General features: G+C 36.0%; 1 protein-coding gene across 1 annotated transcript in view; it reads left to right on the top strand.

Moving 5' to 3' along the window:
* The first annotated feature begins 18086 nt into the window (after window positions 1–18086).
* Window positions 18087–19145, top strand: part of LOC134755851 (transcription factor SPT20 homolog) — a 58561-nt gene continuing 57502 nt past the window's right edge. The window contains exon 1 of the mRNA XM_063692487.1: window positions 18087–18247. Within this exon, the coding sequence (XP_063548557.1) occupies window positions 18220–18247 (28 nt within the window). The 5' untranslated portion in view covers window positions 18087–18219. The remainder of the gene's footprint in view (window positions 18248–19145) is intronic.

Genomic DNA, 19145 nt, shown 5'->3' with positions numbered 1-19145 from the left:
CATATCTGATAAGTGATTTAATTCGGTATAAAGTCGCGAGGATAACGTATAAGTGACAAATGATAGCGATGAGGTTTTGAAAAATGAATTTTAAGCTCGATGACTTAAGGTGTATTTTAAAGAATAGATTGTTAAATCACATTCTACCACTTATCCATGTACAAATGACATAGACAGTTATAAATTATCCATGGTTTGAGCTTTTGAAAAATCAATTCTAAACAAGTTTACTTAAAGTGTATTTTAATGAATATTTGGCTAAATGACATCCTATCACTTATCTATGTACATGTGATATTGATAGTTAAAAATTATCCATGGTGTAAGCTTTTGAAAAATAAACTCTAATTGAGTTTATTTAAGGCGTTTATTAAAGTAAAACTTTTATACCGTCGCCTCAAATTTAACCGTCTTTAGCATGTCGCATTACAGCAGTAGTAAAATTCTACTTTAATCATATAATATATATGTAAAAATGTTCTTTTAAAATGGAAATATGCAATGTAAGAATTTTGTGCTACGGTTTGAAATTGTGTTACGATTACGACCCTATCGAATTCATTGTTTACCGATGTCCCCGAAGGCGCCTGTAAAAAACTAGGCCTACCCATTGGAGTGCCGGCTTTCGCCTGCCGTAAGGCCCCTTTCGTTTCGACGCCCTGTCTGAGGCCTAGCGCTCCGGCTCCGACCAAGTCCCCGCTGCCGCCGCTAGTCGCGACGGTGCACCGTGCACCACACATCGAGAGAGTATCGACTGCAGTATCGTGCCAGACGTTAATTGTGAATTGTTTAGTTATACGTAATTATATACTGTGGTTTGTGTTTGTTATTTGATATAAGTTTCTCATTTACTATGTTACTATTTTATGGTGTTAGATGCAATGAGTTCTCTGTCTGAGTCGTCGTGCCCCTTACTGTCTTGACTCGTCGCGAGTGTTCACATCCCGAGGTCTTAAGTCGCATATTACTCGTAAACACAAAGATGTTCCCCACCTTATGCCTCCGCAACCCGCCGGCGAGGCCTCTGTTCGCTTTAATATCACACCACCAGCTCCAGCTTCACAAACACATAGCTGTAGCCTGGACCAACTTGTTTCATTAAGGGTCAGTGCGAGTTTTTCCCCACATTCCAAATGGGGCGAGGAGTATCGCCGCTAGTAACTGATGTAGTATCATTGATAATTGCATTACAATTAATGGATTGAACGAATGGTTCGCCCTCCTATCTTTTTCCTACAGAGCCCTACGAACGCCTGTATCAGAAGAAGCAGGATTTCTTACCGCCATGCCATTTTAAATGCGTCTATCTTTCTCAAACATGCATGAATTAGGTATTTTATTTAGTAACTAGCTTTTCCATGTGACTCTGATCCTATTAGCAGATGCTTTTAGGGGTAAAAGCTATCCTATATGTTCATCTTATGAATGATACTTTTTGTTCCGCCATGTAAACAGTAATCTTCATTTAAGAGTCCCGGGCAAGCTCGGCCGAATTTCACCTTCCCATACAAGCGGAGTTTCGTTCTCATTTTAAAACTACGTGTTGGATTTTAATGAAACCTTGCATATACGATAACATGAGGTATATCTAGGTCTGTAATTAGTTTATATAGCTCTCGTAAACGTAAACGAAATAGAGCAAAAACAAGTTTTCTATAAAAAAACTTATATTCGATGTATTTTTTTTACTATGGTATCTGAAGCTACATAAACTAATTACAGCCGGGCTAGCACATGTTTGGCGCGAGAGTATCTCGTCACGACATAAAATACCCATCATATACTTAAGAGTAAGTCTCTTGTCGGTGGAGCAATTTCCATGTTTCGCGGTCCTCTGCCTTCTCTTTGACAGCCTGATACGACACGACGTTGAGTTTTTCCTTTATTTGATGCATGTACGCTCTCCTTGGTCTTCCCTCCTTCCTCTTTGCTTCAACTTTCCCTTCTATGATGTTTTTGATAAATTCGTCGTGTCGTATCAGGTGCCCAAGCATCTTTCCTCTTCTATTATCTATAGTTCTTAACAAAGTCCTCTTTTCTCCTACTATACGTAAAACCTCTTCGTTGGTTTTTTTTTCAGTCCAACTGATCTTAGCCATTCGACGCCAGCACCACATCTTAAAAGCCTCCAGCCTCTTCCTATCACGTTGCCTCATTGTCCACGTTTCGCTTCCGTACAGTGCAATGCTCCAGATGTACACTTTTATGAGCCTTTTGCGTATATTGTCTGATATCCGGGCTTTAAATAGGCACTTCTTTGCGTTAAAAGCTTTTTTAGCCATCGCTATTCTAGTAGTATATCTTGTGTACATCTGGAATCACTAGTAATTATGCTGCCTAACCTATATTTAAACGATTTTACCTGTTCTATTGGACTATTATTTAAGTTGATTGGTTTTTGTCTTTGCAGGTTATTGGAGGTATGTTTTGAAGCTACAAGTATTTTAGTTTTCTTAATGTTGATTTTCAGTCCGAACTCGTCAAAAACTGTATTCATTTCAGATAGTAATTCTTCTAGCTGCCCAGGCGTATGTGCCAGTGCAGCGATGTCGTCAGCAAATCGGATAAACTGTATGTTCTTTCCATTAAATGTAACTCCTCCTTTTCCAGACTCTACAAGTTTCCTGATGGCACACTCTATAAAAATGTTGAATAAAATACCCGACCCCCTTTAATTCATACAGAAAGACGGGTAGTCTATCTCGCGGCGAGATACTGTCGCGTCAATCATTAGGTAAGGGAAATTAGCTAAAATTACGGCATAATTAATGGAAGACTTTTTTAAATTGGGATATGTACGTTATGGACCGAAGTAATTTTTCATCAACCCTCCCCATCCCTCCCCCCTCTGCGTCACCCCCCCACCGGGCCCGGGCCCGTAACCCGGTTTTTCTCAATTTTTAAGGAAACCGTTCAAGATACAGAAAAAGTGTGTAGGAACGAAGTGATCCTTAATAAATTTGCTATTAAACTCTTATACACACCACAGTGCTATCACTTATAGTTTTTGTGCAATCTGTCACCAAAGATGCAAATTTTTTAGCATTTAACGTTTTTTTCTTTTTTAAGATAACTTTTCTCAAAAAATACTCACGATATCGCCCAATTTTGTTTTATTTAAGTAAATAGTTAATATGTTATTTAAAACGAAGTATTATTTATTATTAAACTCCTTCATTTGACGATTTTATGCCATTTTGAAAATAATTCCTCGTCAAACATATTCAAAGTCAGCGAATATCCTTATTAACCACTTGTCTGTATGAAACGGACCCTAACCGAAATTCATACCTAAAGCACAACCCGAGGGTGAACCCACGATTTTCGACCACCACATACATATGAAAAGTAATGAGCGAAAGAGATATAGATAGTTGGATTTTGCTGTTAGAACACTTTACGAATGGGAAACGTAAACATTTCAAAAGTTCCCTACGTGTGTTCCGTGGTTACTTTTTAGGTTTCCGTACCCAAAGTGTAAAAACGGGACTATTACTAAGAATCTACTGTCCGTCTGTCTGTCACCAGGCTGTATCTCATAAACCATGATGACAACACGTGCGCTTGTTTTTTAAGAAATTCAGCACCTGAATAGATATTCAGGTCAATTTGGTATAAATTCAGATATTCTTTGTCAAATAAACTGGTCGGAATGTCTATCCTACCTATTCATAAACTTTGTCTTAAACTGAAACTGAAAAGTTCAGACTCAAGGTTTGTCAGAGAGCAATGGAACGCAGCATGCTGGATGTTCGTAGAACCGACCAACCGAGCATATTACATATAAACACCGCACTGCGATCCAAAACCGGTATTGTGGATGTGGGCATGAAGGTCGCAAAGCTATAAGTGGGCTAAATGGGGCTGGGCAGGGCACGTTGGCCGAATTAACGAACTAGCCACATACTGGATCCCACAGGATGGACCTCGGAGCAGAGGAAGACCAAAATAGAGATGGCAGGACACTTATTTAGAAAAGAAGTGGGAGTGTGCATTGGACAATTTGGATAGGACTAAATAGCGGTGAGAGGGAAGGCCTTTGCCGAGCAGTGGAACACTCTTATATATGTATAGGCTAGTAAAAAAACACACAAAATAGGTGACATAGACAATAAAACAATTCCGATTGGTCTAAATTAATTCCGTGACCATAAGTGCTGAATATCTGAAAAAAAGGCATAGAGCATGTCGGGCCATGCTCATTGTAGGGCTCCGTAGTTACCCGTCCGTCACAATAGGCTGCCTTGAATGGAGCCTATTAGTAAGTAACAACATAACATAACAGGCAAAAGGGAGTAGGTGCATACCTTCGCAACGCTTTGTACATAGGTACGTCTTTTTACTAAGAAGGGAAGTTTTAGCGATAAGTCAAAAACGACTTTTCATTGAATGTCTTTCTACAGCTCTACATTCACGATATTTTTTTTTGTTTTGAACCCATGGTTCAAATGATACATAAGATATTTAACTCCAAAAACTGGTATATTTCACAATTTATATTCCACAAGTCTTTTTCGCTGATCTTAGCAGAACAAACGAAGATGTACTATCCTCACAAAAAGACCTTAAACCAAACTTCACGGTAGAATATGATGGAACTTGCATTAATTCTAACTTAAGATCACATCAATGTACCATATTCTGACAAATAAATACTTTTCATTTCATTTCATTTCAAATCCCCTTCTAGTATTCAAGTCCATGTGTTTCCACTTATCGTGCCCAGTGAGCACTACGATAAATTAATCAAAGGCTAGCCGTCAAAAATCGACTATATGTCTAATTATCCAACAATCGTAGCCATTTACCGGCTATTGCTGTCAAAGTGGACAAAAGTGTATAAAAATGTATAAATCTGGACAAGTGTCATATATATCATTTAACTTATCCACTTATCATCAAATTTTAAGGTGGAAATTTAGACAAATGACATATTATCCAACGACCATGTTATGCAGTATATCATTTACCGGCTATCGTTGTCAAAAGTGGATAAGACGTCAAAACTGGATAAAATGTCAGTTTTATCATCATTTATACAGCTATATCATTTATACAGTCGAGCATCATAGCCCGGCTGGATATGTTGTGACGATATTAGTTCTCTTTCTTGAAAATGTAAGGGGAAAATCTAGTAATTATTTATTTATTTTCTTCTTAAACCCGAATTTATCCTTTACATAATTGTATATAAGAATCAGGTACATCATGAATAAAACTATAACTAAAAACTAAACTAAAATTAAAATAAGACTAAATAAATCTAAAATAAAACTATATTAAATCTAAAAAAGGCCCCTGCGGCATAGTTTCGAAAACGCACCGGCGCGGCGTTATACGGTTATACTCGGCGCCGAGACCGCTGTATTTCCCTACCTTGCCATCGCTAAAATACATCTCTGTTAATTCAACAATTCAACAATATTTTATCTTATAAACCTTTACGATCGATGGCGGAGTTCTCAATTCAAACTTACAAACTTACAAGGTTTAGTTTAAAGTAACACCGTGGGTATTGATTATTTAGCAACATAATATTATTTAAGACAATCATCCAGTGTATCCCTGTCCTAAAGAACTTTTCGCTGACCTTACATTATTTGTATTGAATCGGCCTCCTCATCAAAGTTGGGTTAATGTTTTAAATAGGTTCATTACTGGCTATTAGGAAGATTAATGAAGTATTTCAAAGTAAATGCTCGTGGGCGGTTTTGTTAGCTAACATTAATTGAATTAATAAATGTTTAGTTCTATCTGTAGGTACGTTTCATGGCCTTAATAGAAGTTTCGGCAAAACATTATATTACAATACATTACAAAACAAAACGTTACCACTCTGAATATTACACTAGACTTCCCTTCCTTGGAAAGTGCATAATTTGTAGCAGCTGCAGATACAACAAAAGTTTTGCCGACTTTACTGTGACCGCTGGTATATATAGGTAGGTACTAATTTCCCGTAGAATGGCCAAACATTTTCGGGCATTTTCTAGAAAATTACAACGGATTCTAAATTTTTTACCGAAATGGTAAAATATTTTACAATTGCTAGTGGAAGTAAATGCGGTAAAAGTAATGCAGTTGACAATTAGTGGTACAATAATTAATGAGTGAAGCGGTTGTCACGAACGGATAGATTGGCCGTAAATAGAGTAAGGAAAGAGAAAAAATTAAACCGGTAGCTAGAGTTGTTTAAGTTGCAGATTTTTAAAATACTTTGGTGGAGGTGTGCACTTAGTGAGGTCTCCATCTTTTTCACTAGCAGTGCTGGGGGTGCATTCCACGAGAATGTCCCTTACGAAACGCAGTTCTTCTAATAGTTCTGAAAAGGCTGATAAAATGATATTGGGTCTGGTAATATTTCATGACTTTGCTAGCAAATTAGCAGTTTATTCTCGAGCTTTACGGATTTTATTGAATTAGCTGCCATACAAGGCAAAAGCATTTTATAAGCGACATTTTCGTGGAATGCCTCTGGGGCACAAAAGATTGCTTATTAATGTCCGAAGGCACTGCCGGTTTTTTCTCACATGGATTTTTTTCTGCGGTATTAAGTTATGTGTTAGTAATGTAAAGGGTGAAAGCATACGTACCAGAACGGGCCTGACAGTTCTCTATAAATGTTTGTAACTTTGTATCAAGATGATATATAACTTGACTGCCGCTAAGCCATACTCAATTTGATTTAATGTTCCTTCAAAGGCAGGTAAGGCAATAAAACGTATTGAAAAGGTACGATGACGGAAATATAATTCAACCGATCTGTCACCAACTGCACGGCTACCATGATTTGGCATTTGACATTACACTAGCGACTGCGTGAACTCGATCGCACCAATATATCAGTGCGAGCGAGATGGACTGCGCTGATTTTAATATACTTGTTTGTGCAATGTGCAATTGTGCACATAGGTAAATCGAAAACATTATTTTACATCTGTTACTGACTGTAGATACAGTTGATACAAATCGACTAAATAAAATATATTTTTAGGCAATCAGATTTGTGTCATGATCAGGTTGATACTTAAATGAAACTATAAAGGTATATAAATACTTCAATTTATAGAAAACATACACGACTGAGTAGTAACAAATACATATCTATGAAATCCCACAAACAGCAATTCGCCACACGACTGAGCGCGTTGGTGTTACTAAATGCGATTTTGACTGTATCGGCCCCATTCGTAGTGCTCGTAAGGCCGGTCTTTACGAAGTAATAATATATATGTCTATGCCCACAAATAAATAACTTCCCCGGGAATCCAAGCCACGACTATCCGTTTTACAAGCTGGGTCGATATTAAACAAGTCAAACGGGTGGTAAAAATAGGCCTTATTATTACCATCGTCTACTGTACAACTGAACCTTTGGTTTATGCTAAAGAATGCATAAGAGTATGTAATGCACAGTAACAGTAGCTAGATGGCCACTTAGTGCCTAATTTAAATAATGCAGTTTGGGATTGCAAGAATCTCAGCATGGACAATCTCTCGACCTTGCTCGCGTAAGTGACGTTTACTTTCGATATTTCTGTAAGTACGCAAGGATCTCTAAAACCCAACTGGTCTCTATAAGCTGGAATTTTAATTAGGTCTGAGTCTGCAAGTGCTCTTTAGATACTTAGTCCTTCACTCGTGTTATATTTAACTTCCGTCGAAATAAAGATAACATAAATATACCAAATCAGAAATGAATATCCTCTATATAATTCTTCCTAATATTTTAAGATTAGTTTTATGTAGTTTTAGATTTGTTACCCTTCTGATGTAACATTTGAAATTTGAAAAATAAATGGTATTTATTTTAAAAACGAAAATATTGCATATACAGATGACGGATCGCCTACCGTCCATAACCGTCGCCCACGGACACCCGCAATACCACAAGTGCGTTGTTGGACTTTAAGATGGAAGTACGCTCTTTTCTTGAAAGTTAATACCGCAGGCGACAGTTCATTCCACAGTTTAGCTGTGCGAGGCAGGATGTGCTATGTGGTAAAATTATAATGTTTTTGAAGAAGCAATTTTTCGCGATAAATATGTTCCCTAAAATAGTTGGCGCAAGTTTCGGCCTTAGTTTGAATGCAAAAAAGAAAATATTTAGAGGTCGTCTTTCACACTGGCAGGTGATTTTGGCAGGCTTTTAAATTACAACCTAACTATTTACGGTCCTTGCTATTTACAAATAGATATACAAACATGTAATACAATTACAAACTACTTAGCGACGACCGTGAACATATTTGGACTAGTTGGAGTGCTCTAACTATGTAGGTAGATATTTAATTCACCAAAACATGTCTCGATCGTGAGCTCGTGGTTTTTGTTGTATTTTGAACTTGAGATGCGTAACAATGATGTGTGGTCGGCGATCGCGTTTATTCTGGTTGTCTCATGGCAGGGCGCTCGATATAAGAGTTGTGAAAAGCCCAGAGCCACACGATTAGGTGCCCTAATCAAGTTGATCTGCTGATTAATTTCGGATCTATCTGCGCCACAATGCCTAATTGGGTTCGACGCGCCTAATGCGTCCAACATTTCTTTACGTAAAGCAAATTGTGGTTTATTTACAAAATTAAACGCTGGAACGATTATACATAATAAAATTAAGCTATACAGTAAACGTTGTAAAAGTTAAGAAAATTAGTTTGTAGATAGAATTAAGTGTCTTTCTCCGCAAAGTTTTCCCACCTATCAAGTATATAGTAGTAGTTTACAGCGTAAACAATATTAACCCTTTTGAACACCTTATTAAATTACACAAGACGATTATTGTTATACATTAACTTTGCAGCTACCGTAGAGCTAAAATAAACCTTATCGCGTACGCAATACTCATAATCAGTAAAGTCGTCTTTAGCAATGTGAGGATGAAAACCCTTGTTTAGAATAATAACTTGCGTGGTTTACGAGTACGTTATTGTCGTTCAGTAGCAGCAGCCATTTAACACCATAATTATTAATATATAAAGGTATAGTATGTGTATTTATTACACTGAAACGTTGAAACTATTATTAAAAGTTCTCAATCATTTCGTTTATGGCCCGAATAAGAAGGTTATTTTTTATTGGCGGTTTTCTGTTTTTATTCCTTCAAAAAAAGACGAGATTATTTCTAACGTCTGAAGGAATCTTTATACAAACGCAACACTTATAATCACGACAAAAATCGATATTTTTGCGGTGTCGGTGTGGTTTGTATCCACAATATGTTAAAACAAACATAAGTGTCTATTGTGCAGTTCGCCGCAAACTCTAGGCCGGGCCGGACGTAAAAAAGAAGCACAAACTTGTTTGGATTGTATTGCATATTAATTATTATATGTAAGTTAACAATTAATAACAAGGCAATTAGTGCATTACATACCTATTTCAATAGGTATTATTAAACAGATGTCAACCATCAGTTTACCACAAATTACGTGATAATAGTTTCGGCGTATAGTTGGTTTAAACTCATAATCACTTGTGAACATTGGCCCGAAACCTCGATATAGGCCTCTCGGAGAAAGTGATTTAATATTATAGGCCCGAGAGCACAATTGCCGCGAAGACGGAAGTTACGGGTAAAATTAAATCAACAATCCTTCACTACTTCATAAATGAAAATATAACGTGCTAGTTGTATATTGAAATAGTATTGATTAATTGTACTCCCTTTTCCACTAATTCGAAAAGCAATTTGTGCGAAGGCGAAGCATTGATAGTCATAGTAAATTTTAATTAGATTTAGATGGAATGGAGATGAACCGAATGAGGCCTCCGTGTCTGTTCACGATAGTGTAAACTTATCTTTTAAGCTGAAATGACGTGCTTTTCCACCACAGTTCACAATATTCACATAGCAACCTATTACTGTAAGAAATAAATAATATTATTTTGCATTCCTTTCATACATTTATTTTAGTAACACTAACGTTTTGATATGAAAGAAGATTAACACAAGGTCAGTAAATTAGGGGGCATAAAGGTCAGATATTTAATAAACCAAAAAAAATGTAAAGAACTTTGTGTGGATTTCGGTATAGAACTTGGGGCTTCGTTTTGAGCTAGAACAAAGCTAATATAATTATGAGACACGAATTTTAATTGCAAAGCTAATCTCTCTGAGAGATATTAGCTCTCTTTGAATTATAAAAAATATTATTTTTATTAATCCCTGTTGACTTTTGTACGAATGATAGTTATAAAACTTGTAAATGTAAGCTACTGGCTAATGAGTTACTTTTCTTTCAATGATCTGTAAAACAAAGTACAAATATTAGATGTTAGTCTTAATGAAACTTATTTTGTTATTATTTTACATCACAGACATAGTATTATATATACAAGTAGTTATAGACGCGCCACCGAGCGACCGGGGGTAAGAGAAAGAATATTCATATAAAATTAGGGCAGCATAGGATTTTTTCTCTTTCACTCTTATAAATTTCGGTATTTCGCCATCGCCTCCTAACTATGATGCCACCCGGTCGGTGATAAGGACAAAGCATGGCACTCTATTTTCTCTTTCCTCTTATAGGAATCGCAATAAGACTATCTTCCTCTATCAAAGAGTGTCAAGCCCTTGTTTTACATAGATCAGTTTAAGAGAAAGGCGTGTATCATGAGTGTAATACTCGTAACTAAGTATGAGTCGTCATCGCAAGGCCGGGAGCACAGTAGCTGGACACCGTACTTTCATACTGCGGATGTTGCAATCGGCGACATCTTCACTTTTATAGTGTCTGGCGAATCTGGTAATGGCTCAACCTACTCACGGTGAAATTTTGAGTTAGTAATGTACAGAAGTATTAGTATGCAGTAATAAAATTGATGTCTTCAAATAGCATCGTAGTAGTAGGTCATTCGAATGTGAAGGTAAATAAGTCGTAGCTAATTAGGTTTACTTTTTGTTAAGGAGCGACTAGAATAAAGTTTTATAAGTATGTTTTCGCAAACTAGGCGCAAAGATAGATATAACTCCGTAATAGATGGATACAGTCTACGGAAAAAACGTGCCTCGAAAATCAAGAAAATTTGATCCTCGATCAGATGGCGTCACTACCTTTGTTTAGTTTGTTATTTAACAATTTTAACGCATAACTGTGAAAGAACATGGGTCAAAATAATATAAAAATAATTAATGCAAATATTACAAATAAATAAAAAAACATTTGTCCATATATGTATAAATACATTTTACGATATTTTTAGTTTTAATCGTGTGTCCATAGATGGCAGTGAATTTACTGGTGGCACAAAATTTACTATGACAGTACCGCTCTATCCTATTATATCCTCTTTGCTAGGCGTGCCAGTGGTATTACTCGTATTCGCCGAAATTTTCTGTGACCTGGCTTTCCAGTAAGTACGTACCAGTACCTATGGCTGATGACTGCGCGTTCTGCGCCCTCTATCTTGAAAACGGTTGAGCGCATGAAAATATGTTTGGAACATGACGTGTCGCAAATTTTATGCTCTACAATGTTTATCTAGATGTGAACATAATTGGAACTATAGAAACCTTGATATTCGCAAACATTACATTTTCGTCAACTACATTGAATTTCTTCGACGACCACACGAGATTTTATAGAACGCCATAATGTAGATGTACACGAGTTTCCAGCTTATTCCGAGGTGTAACCCTTTATTTGCCTGGGTTATTACGCTCCTAGGTGCTAGCACCTCATTCTGACCAATAAGACTGTACTGTACAGGCTGAGCAATACAAAGAAATGCCATAGAAGGTCCGAAACTAAAAGAGGTTAGTAAATTAAATAAAACAGAAAAGTAATACACAATGTCATCAGGTCTTCGAGTCAGAGGAAATAGTAAAAAATCTAATCTAGTCAGAGCGGGTAGTGGAAATTCGTGACATTTGAAAACAGGAAACAACATAAATGGCTGTCCATGACTGGATTGAACAATTACGAGAACGCGGCGACGCCGCCTGGCGGACGTTAATCATTACCACGGCTATTAATTACCTAAATGAACACAATTTTACAATTAGATGATTTCTTATGTCAGTTCAACACTTTTATGTCTCATTTAAACCGGGAACCTTATCAGCATTACATCCCTAGCTTTAAATAAAATTCATTTCTCATTCAGATGGTAAATTATTTAAATCCTGGCCAGTCAACTGAATTTGTTCGGAGACTTTTATTGCTATACGTGAAAATATTTAATGATATATTTCAGATTCAATTCGCGTTTGCGGTAATTATTTATTAAGTTTAAATGATAAATATGACTCGGTTTTGTGTATGAACAAATGTGTGGGACAAGCCCACTAATAGTTTAATTTTAATTCGATTTGAAATGGTTGGTTGTGGCTAAATGCAAACTATAGTTAGTCGACACACCAATACACAGTCTGCAAAGTTATTTGCATAGGTACAAACTTATATGCAACACTGTCCTGGTGCGGACCTAGTCTAGCAAATTTGTCGACTAATCCACCTATAGTATAAACCAAAAGCGAACCAAATGAGAATTTGACACGTGTGAACGTAGAAATGTGTTGATCTAGGTAATATTTCTCTAAATACTCCAAATACGTTGTGAAGGATGACGAGGGTATAACCACATACCTACTGTCCGCGCGCGAATTCCGTGCACGGCTGAGGAGTGTTAGGGCGTCATCATGACAATGTCACTAGGTGTGTGTCACAATGTCTCATGTCATGAGTACCTAGTGTCATTTTGTTTTGTACGTACGGGCGCGGCGCACACCCTCCCACTTCCTCGACCTCCGAATGCACGGAATTGGCGTGCGGACAGTACATACAGGACGGTGGCAAATCCACAAGTATTACAAGAGCGTGCCTGTGTATTCGGATTCTATATGTTGACAGTTGACAGCATAAGGGATAAATGCAAGTGTTTAGCAGTAATCACAATGCTACCTCGCGATACCTACGCAACACTAAATTGTTCTTCGATTTATAGATAGGTAGATCTATAGCTATTCCTTTAGTCCCTTTATCTCAGGTTTCGTTAGCTGTTAAGGAATATTAGGATGAATAATACTTCGCATCTGCCCGTCTTAATATTCGTTTGTAAGGATCCCATTTATCTGGCTAAGAGATTGTCACAGCCAATTATCTTTCGGGATTGGGTGATTTATCTCATGTCGTACTTATATAGGTATACAAATAATGTTGATGTATTTTATGATTTAGATTTTATTTCAGACGAAATTGAATAAAATCATTATTTCAAAGGAAGCCTTGGCATTATTACTAATACCTAATTTATTAGGTACCTATTTAAGCGACTTAAAAAACTGTTTAAAAAGGTATTCTACGATCTCCATCAAGCAGATCTATATATAACCTTCTAAAATACCCAGTACTTCTTCTATAAGTAATTGAAGATGCTGTACATCCATAATTAATCATTTCGTCTCATTTTAAGAATCGGTAACGCATAATGGAGAGTTCCAGAATTCCGTACCTTCAGAATAAAGATAAGATAATAATAGTACATTATTGCAGAGGCCGGAAAAGAGCAATTCGCGGATGAGTTCCGACAAAGAAGACGAATCCACAAATTGCTATTCCTACCGAGGCATATATAGTGCTTTTCTCCAAACATGCGAGGGTATAAGGTAATATGGGGCATTTTCTATGAAAAGGGACCTTATTGTCGATGGCGCTTACGCCGCACAGGGTCGCGCGGCATTGTATTTATATCGGAGCATCGTTAATAATGGCGTAAGCGCCATCGACAATAAGGTAAGGAAAATACCACAAATTATCATTATTTAAGCATCAAGAATCACTCAAATCGAACCTTCACGTCAAAACAATTTCCCTCTTTAATTCTGTTTTAAAAGATAAGGGCACAACTTATTCTGCCATTCAGTAACCATTCAATATTTGTTCATTCAATACAATTGTGCAGTAAAAAATAATAATTGTGCAATTATAAGCTGCATGTGCACGCATGAGATCCTTAAAAAATAAGTTATAGTTGGTCAACCAAATCTTTTCAGTAGAAAAAGGTGGCAAATTTAAAAAATGTAGGCGCGAAGGGATATCTTCCTACATAAAATTTGAATTTCGCGCCTTTTTCTACTGACAAGATTTGCTTGACCAACTTTATACATACTTACTTACCACACACTTACATACTTTTTTTTTATATATGGCATCGCGCTCCTGGCGCATTCAGCCAAACGAGTAAAACGAGGAAACGGAATTAAAGGATTACATACAATAAGGGATAACGGGTAATTCGGAATTTTGGAAAAGGATCAGGAAAAGGTAAATTATAGTAAGTTAAAGTTTAATGTTATGACGTGAGAACTTACATACTTTATTTGACGGTCTTGTTAAAACGAGACAATGTAAGGTCGTTCATCTTACTATCACTCTGTCCTATAGTTTGAAATGAAAGCTGACCGGGTCGTGTAGACGCGGCCCGCGGCTATAAAATCCGTAACACGCTCCCGCACCGCACCGTGACCTTGGTGCGGTGCGGTAGTGTGTTAGACAGTTAATAATTGGCTGTTTGCATTTCTCTCAGTGGATACATGTTTTTAAATAGTAAAAAAACAATACAGTAATGAACACTTCCCGTCCGCTAAAACAGGACAATAATGGTTTGATTTTTTTTAATTTGAGTTTGACCATAACGAAGAACTTCCCGTACTAGTTTTGATACAATAAGGTGAACATTTCCGAGAATATTGGTAAAAAGATATAGTTTGTCAAAGGACTGTCTCATTTCAATCAAACATAGACGGAGAGAATCATACTATCTTTGTCTTACACTAGTACTAGCACCCAAAAGAAAAGGATGAGTATTGTTTTTTTTTGTTCTTATTTACTGACAATTTAGTTTGACCAACCATAGTTTATTTTCCAATTAGGCATTATTACAATGCGCTTATGAACGTCAAATAAAGCTATGGTAAAGTATAACTATACGATATGAAATAACCATACAAGTTAAGGGCGTACCTTCGTCGTGCTTACATCCGTTAACCCTTAAATCGATAACGTTCACTATACTGGACATCCCAAGAAAGAAAATCTGCACCAAATATTAAAGCATAGCAATACTTTCCTGGTAGCCTAAGTTAATAATATGGTAATTTTAAGTAAATATAGAAACATTGGGAACCAGTATGAACATAATATTTTTGTCAAAGTCCTAGAGAACGCACAGCTTGCACGAAAGCATTCGACAGACTGACATTTTTCCCATATTTCATTTTTTTTTATATGACAGTATTATGCAGCGTTAAAACACGTAATAGGTCACTAACTATTTCTTACGTGGCAGTACGAATTACATAAAAATCTGCTGTATTTATGGGTAAAACACACTTAAAAAAGAGTAATGTCCAGTATTTTGCCCGTTGTCGATTACACGGCAGTTTTGCTAAGTCCAGTATTTTGGACATTGCCAAGTCTGCGAAGAGTAAAATTATTAAATTTTCTGGTAGTGTTTTTGGTAAATAAACAAAACAGGGGGATGTTAGGCATTTCAAAACGTTTTGAAAAGTCATTACTTGCCGTATTACAACTTAATGAACCATCATCATCATCATCCTGTTCGTTCATTATAGGAAAGGCCCGATTTAAATTGAGAAATTTCTTACGAAAATTTTGAGGAAAGCGCATGCACTATCACATTATAGTTAAAACCATTGCTCAGATGTTTCTGCATCCTACGATACCCTGCTAAGTTTGATTTAATGACGTCAATGACAATGAAATTTTACCACCTACGAGTTACGAAGTTATTGTAGAAACAACAAAAAATTAAAACTAATAGGTTTTGCTTAAATTTATTCCAAAAGTTGATATTATCAGTAGCTGTATTTCTAATAAAAAATGAAATAAAATATTCTATATTTATTTAAAAAAAAAAAGAATTTGACTATTAAAACCTTATGCACAACTCGGCAACGTGCAAAATACTGGACGTTAAGACGTAATGATAAATCATTACGCGGTTATTTCATAAATCTACGCCGAACCTGGCAACGTCCATTATACTTGACATGTGTTTTTTCAAAACTATTATACATAAATAGATTTTATTTAATGATTTTTCTACAATAAACAACCACATAATAACACCAAAAAAACAATACAATAGGTACAGTTTTTTTGAGATTTTTTCCCTTGTCGATTTAAGGGTTAAAATATAGTTTACAGTTTTTGAATAAAATTGCAGTGACATACGGACAGACAGACCGACGGACGGACTGACGGACATGACGGAATAATGTAAGGGTTCCGTAACCAAAACGGAAGGACTAGCTAAAAACGTAGCTATAAAACCTATAAAATGAGGAGTAATTAGTTCTCGTTGAAATCGTGTGTAACAGGGAGTGGCTATCAATGGCGAGCATCAGTGTTAGCGTTGCAGCATGCTCCGATAATTTTACCTATTTTCTAGCTTCGTTTTCATTTGTTAGAAAGTGTATGATAAATCTATTTCCCGTGCCTAATGGTTATACCTAATTGTATTTTTGAAAACAATTACATGGTTGTCTGGTAGAGATCGCTTTTTAGCGACAAGATCGCTTGTTGTTACCTAGTTATATTTTCCTTGTAGTTTTGCATGTAAAATGCATATATTTGTTATTGGTGCAATAAAAAGTATTTACTTACTGCGTATGTGTAAGAAACCTTCTGAAAGTCTGGACCGTTAGAGAAGGTATAATGTATGTACATTAACATGGTCGAAGAATAACAAATAAAACAGTATGGTGTCAAGTAAATAAATTACAAACAATTTTGATACTCAATTTCAAATTTTGTTTAACATTAAAATTAAGAAAACAAAATTACTTAACGTATAACTGAGATAGGTATATGATATTACATAAATATTAGGTATTAGGTATGTGTATCACTAATAAATAATGTTATAAGTGTATAAGATTAGTAGTTTAGGATAAGACCTGAGGCTGATTCTCCATAGTTAATACTCTAAATAGATTTATTTATAGGTTTCTCGTAATGTTCTAGATTTTCGGGTAATATCTGTACTATTTTATTTATTCAACCTGAGATATTTTTATCCATTGTATAATCCACCGAGAAAAATGGTGAACCAAAAAAGGTTAACAATGAATACTTCAATAGTCGAGAATTTATTGCGTTCTAAATTACGTATTTTAATTAAATTTACCAGTTCATGCAAATACGGATCGTCCCCAGCATTTGCTAAAGCGTCAGTTCAATAGATTACCTAATATATTGTCTTGTTGTAAAAAAGGTAGACGAAATTGTAAGGTGTTTCTGCTTCTTAAGATTTAGAACGTGAGTGATAGAAGCTAGACGATACGGGTTAAAATCCTCTCGGTAATCGGTAAGACACGTCCAAGTCGGCCTAATTTCCTGGCGTTATACCTACATTCTAGCAATCTATTGTTATCTATTTATGGCTTATCTTGGTTATGCAACCTTTAACTGCTGCTTTGGAGCCCAATTTAGTGTTAGGTATCTAATTAATAACCATGTCTTACTGAAAGCTCTCGACGCTGGCGATGCTGACAACATCAAAATGATGTATCGTAGAAAAACAAATATATACTTTTCATTTTTCCTAGCGTTAGTGTACAGAGAGTGTACTTTGCTCAGAGATGAAGTTTTCATTTTTCTAAGTGTAGCCCCTGGGCCTGTAGAAGAATTTAGAACTTCGTATCACGTTGAATAGCATAGGTAAATACGTACCTACTACTTACAAGTAATACAATATTGTTTGTAAATAACTAATACAATGGTATCATGTTACACACTATCACTCACTAAATCACTAATATAATACAGAATTAATTAATAAGCAATAATATCCAATATTCCGCTACTATCCCTACCGCCCCTCCCCCCCCTACTGAATAAACTGTCAATGATCTTACTTGGAAATAGAATTAGTACAATATCCACGTGCCACGATTTCCGTATAAAGCATAAAGTTATTTAATATCGCGCTTGTTTTCGTGCTGATAATCGAGTTATGCGCATGTCAATTGTTTGGTTGTGAGCATGTCAACAAACCCTTGTCTTCCCGTAGGGCGACCCCACTACGTAGAAAGTGAACGTGCGGCCGGCGCCGGCGCGAGCGCTGCGCACACGCGGATCGGCAGTGACGCGCGAATCACGCCGCCGCGTTCGAATTTCGAACTGATTCAAAACGAATTAAATTTAAATTATTTTTTACTTATTTTTTGGAGCTGTGATAGTGCTAGCTGAAAATATGAAGACGAAGATTTTTGTAATATTCGGTAAGTAGTATTAACATTTTACTTAAAAACATAAAAAATAGCATTATAATTAAAATTAATTAACAAAAAAAATATTAGTTTTTGAAACTTCTTAAATTATTTTTTGCTTAAATAGTTACTAGACCATTTAGGCACCTACTCAATACTCAACTATTTGCCTGTGAAGCCGATGGTCCTGGGTTCGAATCCCGGTAAGGGCATCTATTTGTGTGATGAACACAGATATTTGTTCCTGAGTCATGGATGTTTACTATGTATTTAAGTATAAATATTATATTGTATATCGTTGTTTAAGTACCCACAACACAAGCCTTCTTGAGCTTACCGTGGGACTTAGTCAATTTATTTATTTATTTAATATTTATTTATACATTTTGTTTTTTTTTTACTTATGATTTTATATACGTGTGAAATGTTTTGACAACAGACTTTTCTCGCCAAAGATTTTCCTCGTCATTGCTATCCGCATAATATAAACGCACGTGCACCGAGGAAAACGCCCGGGGTTGTAGAAACGGCTAATACTCATTTCCCACGGTACGAGTAACATACATAGGTACACACATGTTATCTGCTCTTAGATTGTTCTACTTTATTTTATTTTTAAGGAAATATTAAGTGTCCTCATTCAGTAGGTACCTTTATTAAATATGAATCAAATTTTGATGCATTATCATTGCACCTTGCATTTTGCTAACCGCAGAATTTATAGAGGCTCCACGTTATCACTTGATTGCAAAAAAGTGATAAGATATAAATAGAAAGATTATTAAACTTATGTTTTATTAACAACGTAAACACTCGCACGAATAATTATATCGAGTAATGTTCATCCGAATTATCAACAAACATAAATTTCTTAACTAGCTATAATTCTCAGTAAAAATTATTTGTTCTC

The sequence above is a fragment of the Cydia strobilella genome, chromosome 1, assembly GCF_947568885.1.
Source record: "Cydia strobilella chromosome 1, ilCydStro3.1, whole genome shotgun sequence".
In the NCBI taxonomy this organism is placed as follows: Eukaryota; Metazoa; Arthropoda; class Insecta; order Lepidoptera; family Tortricidae; genus Cydia; species Cydia strobilella.
Note: the sequence above shows the minus strand (reverse complement) of the source record. Positions and strands in the feature narration are given on the sequence as shown.